At 53.5% G+C, this 11171-nt stretch overlaps 1 protein-coding gene across 6 annotated transcripts in view; it reads right to left on the bottom strand.

Annotated features, from left to right (window-relative positions):
- Nucleotides 1–3690: 3690 nt before the first annotated feature.
- MEF2D (myocyte enhancer factor 2D) overlaps nt 3691–11171 on the bottom strand; it is a 32996-nt gene continuing 25515 nt past the window's right edge. For all 6 annotated transcript variants that reach the window (XM_006051975.4, XM_025287662.3, XM_006051977.4 and 3 more), the window contains 3 exons: nt 8641–8860; nt 7877–8183; nt 3691–7544 (listed from right to left, as the gene is read on the bottom strand). In XM_006051975.4, coding sequence (XP_006052037.2) covers nt 7533–7544; nt 7877–8183; nt 8641–8860 — 539 coding nt within the window. In that variant the 3' untranslated portion in view covers nt 3691–7532. The remainder of the gene's footprint in view (nt 7545–7876; nt 8184–8640; nt 8861–11171) is intronic.

The raw sequence follows: 11171 nt of genomic DNA, 5'->3' as shown, positions 1-11171 counted from the left end.
TCAGTCCAGTTGTAGAGAGAAAATAGAAACTACTACCTACAGTTTCAGGTAGAACGTGGTAGGAGCTATAAAGAAGGTGCAGATTCCTAAGACAATTCATAAGACAAGGATATCATAGGCAGCTGGGTAGGATGGGGGAAATCAGCAAAAGGTTAATGGAAGGAAAATTGTAGGAGTAAAAGCTTGAATGATAGGAAAGTTTTCAAAGAAATAAGGATTGTAGAGCAGGGTTTTTTTTTTTCCTCCACAGAAACTCTTCTTACCCAAGTAAGCTCATCTATTTTCATGTCTTTACAGGTGGCAGTAATAAACATAACACTGACAGAGCACTTATTATGGATCAGAAACGGGTCTTAAGTGATTCATATGTAATATTTATTTAAATCTCACAGCAACCCATTTTACACATGAAGTGACTTGAGTCATGAAGAAGTTAAGGTACTCTTTAGGCTCATGTCTCACAGGCTTCTTTTGCCTCTGGCCTAGCCCTTGTCCTGAACCCTGGCTTCATCCATCCAGGTAGTTCCTTCTGAATATCCACTAGGTAGCTAGTAAAGAAGTGTCAAAAGAAAACCAATGACCTCTAGGGTTGCACTGGGTCTGCCACACCTGACCCCGCAGTTACCCCTGGGCGGTAAAACACTCCTCCCTAACTTCGATGCCCCAAAGAAGACACCAGTGAGCTTTCCCTTGTTCAAGGGTAGCAGAAGTGAGTCAAGGGACTTTCCTGATGGTCCAGTGGTTAAGACTCCACACTTCCACTGCTTCCACTGCAGGGGGCATGGGTTCAATCCCTGGTCAGGGAACTAAGATCCTGATGTGATATGGACACACACAAAAAGACTAGTGAGTCAAGCAGGCCTTTAGTGAAGTCAGGAGATCACAGATAGGCAATACATTTCTGGTTCACCTGATCTATACAATGCAAACCCTTAATGCTTCTTGAGGCCCCGTATGAGTCTCTCCTTGCCCTGCCCTCCAGTCTTCTTCCATGGTCCTTGGAGTTCCCATGTCCCAAGGACAGCTTCACGGGTGACCAACACTATGAATAGCTTCCCTCTTCATTTCTGTCAGAGGGAGCTGGTACTGCCAGGAAGCTTTATAAAATGCAAATCTGATTAAGTCCCTCCTCTACTTAAAATCCTTTGACCAAATATCTCCAGAATAAAATCCAAATTATGGCAATCAAGGCCCTTCAAAAGAAGTTTTCCGCCTCCCTCTTCTGCTTTATCTGCTACACCTTTGACCCATACCACAATATCTGATTTCCTGAATGCACCATTCTCCCTCCATAACTTACATGCTATTCCTGCAGCTGGGAATGCCTTCCCTGCCCTCATTTGTACATGTCTTCAAAATCCAGTTCAAATACCTCCTGTAGGAAGCTTCCTCTGATGCCACAGCCCAGTTACATCCTTCCTATATGCCATTTAGCACAGGCTGCTGACTCAGGTGTTAACTGTTGGTTCGCTTGTCTCTTGTTCCCATTTAACTGTGAGTTGAGAGGCAGGAGCACCTAACAAAGAGTTTCACACTGAGCAGGTGCTTAATAAACGTATGCTGCATTTCAGACAAAGGATAGCATGAGGGAAGACGCAAAAGGGTCTGTCAAGGAATGGACTGTGCTGCCTGGTTGGCCTAGAGTCCAAGGGATGTATGTGCTGTGGAGACGCATGGACTAACCCTGGAAAAGAGGTTGTGTCAGTTCTTTGAAGGCCCTGGGAGCCCTGCCCAGGAGTTTGGACTTATCTGGTGGGCAGTGGAGAACCATGAGATGTTGGATGATTGGTGTTGTGCCAAAGTTGGTAGGATGGGTTGGAGAAGATGAAGGCTGAGGTTAGAGAAGACAAGCAGCTATTAGCTCTATATTCCAGTCTATGACACTGTCGCTTGGGCAGAAGATGATTACTCAAGGCCACACAGCTGGTAAGCAGCTGAACTAGTGCTGGACTGTGCCACATCCAGAGATCTTTGTACCACCACACCATAGCAGGTATGCAGTAGAAGGGGCTTCAAGGTGGTCCCAGTGTGAATGGAGACTCCATTAATCAGGACAGGATAGGTTATATGGCAGACACAATAAAATCTGTGGCTTAATACAACACACTTATTTTTGATTAATGCCAAAGTCCACTGTGGTGCTGGACAACACCTTAAGGCAGCTGAGCCATCCAGGCTGCTTTGATGTGTTTCCACAGTTCCCACAATAGGCAAAGAGCACTCAGAGAATCACCTACCAGCTTGATTTTGGAAGTGACATACATTACTTCCAGTGTAATCCATTGGCCAAAACTAGTTTGATGACCTCACTTGACTACACAGGGACTGGGAAACAGTCTTCTAGTGCCTAGGGAGGGAAGAGGACAGGAGATACTGGTGAGCAACAGTAATGCCCACCCAGGCTTGTGACTATAGATGGGGCAGGCCAAATAGCCTAAGGAACAGACATGGGATATACAAAGTTTTGCTCAGGATTTGTCAAGGCTGTTCTTGTCACAGCCAGCCAGCAGGGGAGCCTCATCTCAAAGACAGTACCTTCTTACCCCTTTCCTGCTCAGCATGGTTCACCTCTGCCCCAGCTGAGGAAGAGAGGCAACATCTGTAATGACTCTGAGAGGGAGAGAGGACTGGTACAGATCACGTAGTTTTCAGATGAGGAGCCCAAGGAATGGAAGCATTCTGTGGTACCTGCATATACAGCAGCCAAAGCATGGAAACCATGGTTTGTGGATCTTAGGCATTTGCAGGCCTGTCTCCGCCATTATACGAGCCCTTCATACTCCATCTTTGCCTCTGCAGCACCTAGTGTGAGCCTGGTACAGAGGAGTGGCCAAACCCTGTTAGTAGTGAGCCAAGCCCTCCCTATGGCTTCCCTGGTGGCTCAGTGGTAAAGAACCTGCCTGCTAATACAGGAGATGTAGGTTCAATCCCTGGGTGGGAAAGATCCCCTGGTGAAGGAAATGGCAATCCACTCCAGTATTCTTGCCTGGGGAATCCCACAGACAGAGGAGCCTGGTGGGCCACAGTCCATGGGGTGGCAAACGACTTAGTAACGTAACAAGCCCTGCATATGCACTCTCCTCCACAGCCCCTGCACCTGCCCCACCGCTTGGCTGTGCAGGGCATGGGGCTGCGAGAGTATGAGCCACCAGCCTCTGCCAGCCTCTGCAGAAAGGCAGGTGGGGAAGCCCTTTGGGGTAGCGAGGAGGGCAGAGAGAGGCTCCACGGCACTGTTAAAAGCACTTCAAAAGGAAGGGGTGGGGCAGCTGCCCCTGCTGGAGGGAACTCTGGGTGCTGTGAACGCGGAATCCATCTGTGCCTAACGTAGTGCCTGGGCAAGTTGCTCCCGTGGAAGAATGTTCAGTAGGCGAAGGTCTCCCTCTACCCCACTCCTCCTCCACCACACACTCCAATCATTCCTGACTTGGCCTTGGGCAGTACTGGTTCTTCCCTTCCCTGCTTCTAACCAGACAACCCCCCTTAGTCCTTGGGCTGCCTCTGCTTCTGATAGAGCATCTGGAAGAAATTCTCACCTGAAACCCCCACCTCAGATATGCTGAGTATCTGGCAGGCTAACCACCTTCTTTCCTGCCAAGGTGAAGCTATGGTCTCTCACCGTAACAGGGCCACTCAGCCCTTCCTTCCCCTCCTCAGCCGACCGCACCAAAGAAACCAGAACCCAGGCCAAAGTATCAGAAACGTGTATTCTTTTTCTTTTAATAGTAAACCTCTTTACAACAAATATAGTGAAAGAGTTTTCAAACAAAACTCGTAAGAATCTCGAGGACTTTGTCTTTTCTTATTGTGTAGAATACTAAGAAAGCATCACCATACAGCACGAAAAGAAATATTGAAAACAAATCAACAGCCACACACTTGGACTCGCCCTGCCCAGGACCCAGGAGGAGCCCCAGGAGTGTGGGTGATTGTCGGGTTTGGGGGTGGGGCACCTCCACGGCCTGTCTCCCCCTCCCTCTGCCTCCCCGCCTTCCCTCTGGAACTTTAGTGGGGAAGACAGAGAGAATCCAGATTCTCCATATAACATTCCAGCCCCTCCTCCCCCCATACAAAGTCCCATTCCTTCTACCAATTGCTTAGGGGATGGAGAGAGGTGGTAAGAGGGGAGATGAGGCGTTCCCAGGCTCCATGTCGCCTCTCCTCCATGAAAGCCTAATTGCACCCCCCACCCCACCCCAGGGGATTCCAAAGAGTCAGTTAAAAATATATAGATATAGATATTTCTAGATACACTTTTACATCATTTCTGTCTCTCCAAACAAATAAATAATCAGCAAGAGAAGGTGCATTACTTCCTTCCTGTTCAAGGTGGGAAGGGCTGGATAAAGGTCAGGGGTCAGTCTCGCTGCATTGTGTGCACTGCTGGGGAGAGGAGAAATGGTGTGTTCCATTGTGGGGGGTGTGTGTCGGGGGGAGGGTCCTCTTGCCCACTATCCCTGAAAGCTGTGGGAAACCTGGGGAGGGGAGGGGCATTGGATGACTCCAGTGATTACTTTGGCAAATGCCCAGTTCTTTGGAGGAAGGAGTGGGTGGAGGCAAATTTGGCTTGTGAGAAGAAATGAAGTCTCTATTTGAGATCTGGGTTCTCAGGGACCAGCTCATTGGGCCGGCCAGGAGCCCGCTACCCCCAGGAGAAACTCTGGGATACTGACTTGCAGAAAGGTCACATATTCAATCACGGATCAGCTCCTGCCCCCAGGGATAGAAAGAAAAGGAAACATACACATCCACTCATGGTAATCGAAAGCCAGGTTTGCCGATACAAGGCAGAGGGCAAAACTGGTGAATATTGCACCGTGAACTGCAGGGGCCCTCACCCCCATCCTGGGTGGGCTGATGGCGGGAACAGCCTGAGAGGGAAGGCCAGCCATTCAGCGCTCACTGAGCACCTGTCATTCACCTTTCACCCACTCAGCACTTACCGAGCGCTGGCTATGTGCCAGGCACTGGGCAAGGCTCTGGGGACACACACATGCATGCACGAAACTACACCCTGGCTTCTTCCAAGGTCCTGATCGAGTCTCCTCTATTCCTGACACTCCCCCTAGGAACCTGCAGAAGACTGGGCATGCTGTGTGCGTGCCCAGCTGGCAGGGGCTGGGGGGGCAGGTAAGCTGTAAGGAAGATTGACTGCCCCAGCATGGAAAAAGCTTCAGAGAGGAAGAAGAACTTGAGTGTCATCCTAAGAGCAGGATGGGGGTGGGGGGAAGCAGGGACTCCAGGAGAGGGACCTGTGCATAGAGGTGTGGGCACTAGGTGGACAATTGTGCGTGGAGCTGCAGGAGAGGTAGGGCTACAGGGAGAAGCGAAGAGGGCCAATGCCAGATCCCCCCGAACTGAAGTACAAACATTAGAGTTGAGGGTGGGAACAGGTGATGGAGCAGAGAAAAGAGAGTGGGGCTCAGGAAGGAGGGTCACAGAGCAGGAAGCCAGGGCTGTATGGCTGCAAGAGCCATCTGTCCCTCTGTAAACACACACTCAGGCACACACGTGCACATACACAAACACAAGCACGCGCGTGCGCCCTCAGAGCTCAATTCACACGGAGACTCACATACATGCCCAGACGGGCTCAGAGACACAAAGGCACACCCATGCAATCATACACACACATAAATACAAAGGTACACTCAGACACATAAATACCAGGTGCCCTCATAAACACACTCAGGTACCTGTGCGGTCACACGAACCCCTCTGCTTCTGTTTCCTTCCCTGCATCAAGTGTCAGAATACTGCAAGCGGCTGGATCGCAGAGGCAGGCAGAGACTCACCTACCACAAAACCAACCGGGCCTTGTCTAACTCTACTTTCTCATCGGGATGAAACCCCAAGGGAGCACTGCAGCCCTTGGGCAGAGGAGCTGGGCTTCTGTGAAGGAGTGGGGCAGGCCCCAGTCTGCCTGCCCACGTCACCCCAGGCCAGGCCCTGGAGGGCAGGGGGTGGTGGTGGGTTGCGGGCCGGGGGCCTGCCCCCTCCAGTTTGATCTGTGATCCAGCCTGAGGTCCCTGGACCCCATGTTCTGGCCGCCCCCACTGGGGAGGCAGCAGAGAGGGTGGACTTGGGGGGAAGGGAGGGGAGCAAGAACAACAGCAGAAGAATCTCGTCTGTACAGTACGGGCCGTTTGAGTCATTATTATTACAATATACTTTGACAAAAATAGAATCTCATTTCATATCAATACAACAACAACAAAAAAACAGTTTCCTGGACTGTTACACTGCTAACGTTTTCCAAAGGTTGCTATTTACAATTACAGTAGCCAAGAGGGAAGGTGGGATGCGGCCTGGGGGTGGTGGGGCAGGAGGTAGCGAGACAATGAGGGCGCCAAGAGCAGGGAAGGGGGGCCAGGAGCGGAAGGAGCTGGGAGGCGGGCAGGAGAGGGGCAAGGAGGAAAGAAGGGAGGCAGGCCTTCTTCGGGCCTCCTCTGTTCCCTCTCCCAGCCTCGCACACCACCCCAGGTCCACTCCTCTGGGGATGTGTACGTGCAAGGAAGAGCGAGTCCCCTCACTCACTCTAGTCCCTGGATGCAAGGACCCCAGGGTGCCTGAGGCGTCTCCTGCGGAGCCACCTCCCTCTCCCGGTTCGCCCTGCACTTCGTGGCCAGCTTTGCTGGGCTGGTGTCAGCTGAGGGACAGGGAGCTATTGCACTGTATATCTTAGAGAAAACGCTGGGGAAGGGAGGGGGCCCAACTCACCCCCTGCCCCAGCCCCTCGGCCCCTCCTCAGCTCTCTCCTCATGGCTCTGTCTCTCTCCTACTGTGCTTCACAGGGGGCCCCACCTCAACCCCCTCCCCGACAGCCCCGGATTCCCAGGCAGCCTTCCAGCCCCAGTGCTCGCTAGGCCAGCACCTCCACACCTTGGAGGCGCAGCTCACACAAGAATGGGAGAGTGTGCGTGCGCGTGCACAGGGGTGTTTGGGACCCAGGCCTGGGTATTCTGCCCCATGTGCCCGTGGCCACAAGAACAGCCCGGAGGCAGAGACCCTTTTCAGAACCTCTGCCTCCCTTTCCCCCTAAAACACAACACCACTCATTGAGCCGACTTTGGGGTCTCAGTCTATTGTAAGGGGTTTTTGTTGTTTGGTAGTTTTTTTGGTTATTTCCCTCTATCTGGGGGATGGGGTGGGAGGGCTCCGCATGCAGGGCTCGGCGCCTGTCCTTTCCCAAGGCCTATCGGGCCCCCCACCCCCTCCTGCAGCATATGTGTACAACGTGCAAAGTGTCCCCCCCTTCCCACAAAAAAAGAGCCCCTCCCAGCCAGTGAAAATGGCGGGGGGTGCAGAAAGAGGGGATGGGCGCATCCCCTCTCCAAAGCGAGAATCCAAATTAAAAAAAATATAATAATAATAATAATAATATAATAATTATACACAAATGTAACCGTCAACAGGACACGGAGCACAAGAAAGGAAGTGGGGGGTCGAGCAGGAGGAGCCCAGGACAGGGAGGGGTGGGCGGTGAGATTGTCAACTCTTCATCAGGGAGGCAGAGAGGAGGGGAGTGGGGATCGTCACTTTAATGTCTGTGAAGAGAGGAGATGGAGAAGGGGGTGTGAGGGCGTGGCCCAGACTACGGGCTCTGTGCCCCCACGCCCCTCTCCCAGCAGGGCCAGGACTCTGGTGGCAGGGCCAGCTCTGAGGGGGAAGTCATCAAGCAGAAGGACTGATGCTGGAGGCAGGGGAGATGGGCCTCTGGCGGGGGGAAAAGGGTGCCAGTCCTGCCCTGTGAGGGCTGATGGAAGGGCTAGCTGGCCACAAGGCCTTGTGGGTGGGAGATGAGACAGGCTGGGGGGCTTATGGGGCAGTCCCTGGGTGGAGCAGACAACGGCAGACAGGAGGGGTGACGCTACAGTACCCAGGTGTCGAGTCGCATCCTCTTCACAGCTGAGCCCTCAGCCTCAGGCTCTGGGGCTGGGCGCAGCAGGCCCAGTGTGGGCCCGAAGTCCCCCCGTCCATCATCCCGGTCCCCCGTCTCGTAGGAGCCCCCAGCCGGGCTGCTGAGAGCGTCGCCAGGCTCAGGGCGGGTAGCCGGGAACACAGCTGGAGGCGGAGGCGCAGGGCTGCGCTCACGGCTGGGGGACACTGGTTCCGACTTGATGCTGATGTGGGGGTGGGTGGTGACTGTGAGGGCGGCACCCACGTGGGGCAAGGGGCTGCCCGGGCTGCAGACAGGCAATGGGCAGGGAATGCAGGGGGCAGAAGAGAGGACGTGAGTGACAGGAAAAGTGAGGGGCGGTCACAAGACAGAGAAAGGACAGAGAATGAGAAGATGGGAGGTGGGGTTGGGTTGGGGACAGGTGGATGGAGAAAGAGACAGAAAGGCAGGGGGGCCGGGGGTGGCGCCGAGAAGGGAAAAGAAGAAGATAAGTCGTGTTAGTTTTCTTTCTAACCCATGTCATCTTCTGCAGCCTGGGGGGGCCCCCACCCCTGGGCTGGCTAGGGGAGAGGCTCAGCTGGATCTCCCAGGCCCCACCAGGGATGCCAGGGCTGCCACTTGGTGGCTCGCATGCTGTCCACTGACAACAACCCTGAAGGGATCTCAGATCTCTGAAGGCCTCTCCTCTTCCCGCCCGTCCCTCTCCCACCACAGACACCGGCAGGGCGGCCCCCAGGACTCACATTAGGTTGCTGAGAGACACAGGGACCAGGTGGGGCTGCTGCTGAGGTGGCTGTTGTGGCTGCTGGGGTGGCTGGGGCGGCTGCGGCTGCGGCTGCTGCGGAGGCTGCGGCTGGGGCGGCTGCTGCGGCTGCTGCCAGGCAGTGACGTTGCTGAGCGACAGCCCCCCAGGTGAACTGAAGGCTGGTAAGGAGGAGAGCTCTGCACTGGTCAACTGGTAATCTGTACAGGGTAAGGGAGGAAAGTGAGGGGGAGTTTCCCACTGTGGGAAAGAGGATAGAGGCTCCCACGCCCTGGGGAGCCGCCTCCAGTTCTATCAAGGTAGGGGGAGTTGTTAATGATAGCTGTGAATAATTAAATCAGCCCATCTGAACTCAGTGAAGACGGCACTCAAAGAAACGCAAATCTTAACCACGAGGTGCTGCTTTTTAACAGGATGTAAAAGAGAGGTGGTTTTTTAAAACAAGTGTTGAACTTTTTTTTTTCCCCAGCCATGTGTAGGTATCACTTTTAGAATGCCAGTTTTAAAAAAGAAGGGGAAAAAGGTAGGTAGGGAAAGTCTAATATATGTCTAACTGTCATCTCTTCGACTGCCAAGTTCCAAGTGCCTTTCTGGGACAGAGGGGAGTCGAGGGAAAGGCTAGGTGAGTGGCGCCTCTGAAACGAACGACTGGAACCACCATTCCTCACCCCCAACACACAGGACAGGTGGCAGCAAGGGTTCCAGCTGCTGCACCCACAAACTCAAGAGGATGCACCTCTGCTGCCCAGGAGGGCTTGTGAGGGAAACGGGCCTGAGGGACAACCGCCCGGGGTCTGGTGATTTCCCCATGAGGTGGCGTGTCTTGTTTTCCAAAATGCCTGTCTCAGTGAAGAAACTGTGATGTTTGCACTGTCACAGAACAAACAGAACCGTGAAATGTTTCACAATTTACACAGCCCTGTTGTATTTCATGCCGCAGCCTGTTTGGGACTGTTTAGAAAATGTCTCCCCTGAGGAACAGGGCCGGCAGCACTGTGCTGTGGTTGGGGAGGGCGTGCCGACCAGCCGGCCCCCTGCCACACCTCCTGAGGGGCTGTCTGCTGCAGCCTCTGGAGCGGGGAAGACAGGATTATCTGTGCAATGGAACACATAGGAGCAGGATGCGAGCCATGGGGTCAGACTTCCTGGCCACCTCCACTCACAGGCCATGTGACTTTGGTGAACTCATTCTGTCTGTAAACTGGAGGCAATAAACCTGCCTGCCTCACACAGCTGCTTTGAGGACTGAGCGAGTTAATGCATATGAAGCTTAGAGAACAGTGTCTGGCACATAGTAAATATTCACAGGATTTACCTGCTGTTATTATTCATTCACCAACGAGGCAACTGCAGCCTCAAGTTTGAGGAACTCTCCCCAGGTCACAGTGAAAACCAATGGCAGAGCTCAGACAAGACCCCAGGCTTCTTTATTATCTTTGAATCTCACTCTATAGAAGGTCTATGCTTGCCTCTGGTCTTACAACAGTGTTAGCCAGGAGTGTTGAGACACTTAAATTTAAAAGGCAGACCAAGGGCAGACAGGAGCCCTGAGGACCAACTCTTTACAACGTTCATTTCAGAAACAAGGACACCAACTCTGAGGAGCGAGGTGCCTTGCCCGACGCCCCCAGCCAGTGACTGGTAGGGACTCAACCCCCAGTCCTGCACTTTCCCACCACACTCCCGCCCTGTCTACCTACAGATCTGACTCCCCACCGGCCCCTTGGTCTGCTCCTAGAAGGACCACAACCAGACCTCTGCAGCCACTGTCAACAAGGGGCCAGGCCTGTCCCTTACCCGTGGTATTTCCAGAGGCAGATCACCCCCAGCTGGAGTTTGGAAGGGGCCAGGGACTGTAAACAGTGAACAACTAAACAGCAACGTGTTCACTGGGGTTCTGTTTATATACAGAGGGTCACCTGAAAACACCTGCTGTTTAAACTGAGATCTACTTAACTACTGCAGCAGGAGGAACTGGAGCCCCTGGTTTTCGAGAGGATGTGAGAAAGCCCAAACACTTCCCAGCAGGGCTCCGAGGGCAGCCCAGGGTCAGAATCTCCTTTCTCACCAGCCTGACAAATAGAGTCTAAAGTCTGGCTTTGCTGAGTGTCTGTCCCAGGTTCAGGGACACTGACTAACCTCCCTCCTGCTCCACAGAGACCGGCGAAGGACCTGAGAAGACGGCAGAAAACCACCACCATGGGATTCTCCAGTCAACAGCAGCTCCTGAGCGCTGCCCTCTACCAACCACCCCGGCTGCCAGGGCCAAAAGGGCCTCAAAGACCCTGTCCACCCACAACTCACTGGAGAGAACTCCTGCTGGGCTCCAAGGGTGCAGCCATCTGAAGCAGTCCTCTCTAAAGCTGCCCAAGGACACGACAACTCAGGAGTGCACACACACAGGAGCACGTGCAAGGGACAACGGGCTGCACAGACACCCGGTGGTACACTCTGGACCCCCAACACACACGCCGAGTCTGCCCCTCAACATGGGGCAGTCCCTCCAGCTCT

The sequence above is a fragment of the Bubalus bubalis genome, chromosome 6, assembly GCF_019923935.1.
Source record: "Bubalus bubalis isolate 160015118507 breed Murrah chromosome 6, NDDB_SH_1, whole genome shotgun sequence".
Taxonomy (NCBI): domain Eukaryota; kingdom Metazoa; phylum Chordata; class Mammalia; order Artiodactyla; family Bovidae; genus Bubalus; species Bubalus bubalis.
This window is presented reverse-complemented; position numbering and strand designations above follow the sequence as displayed.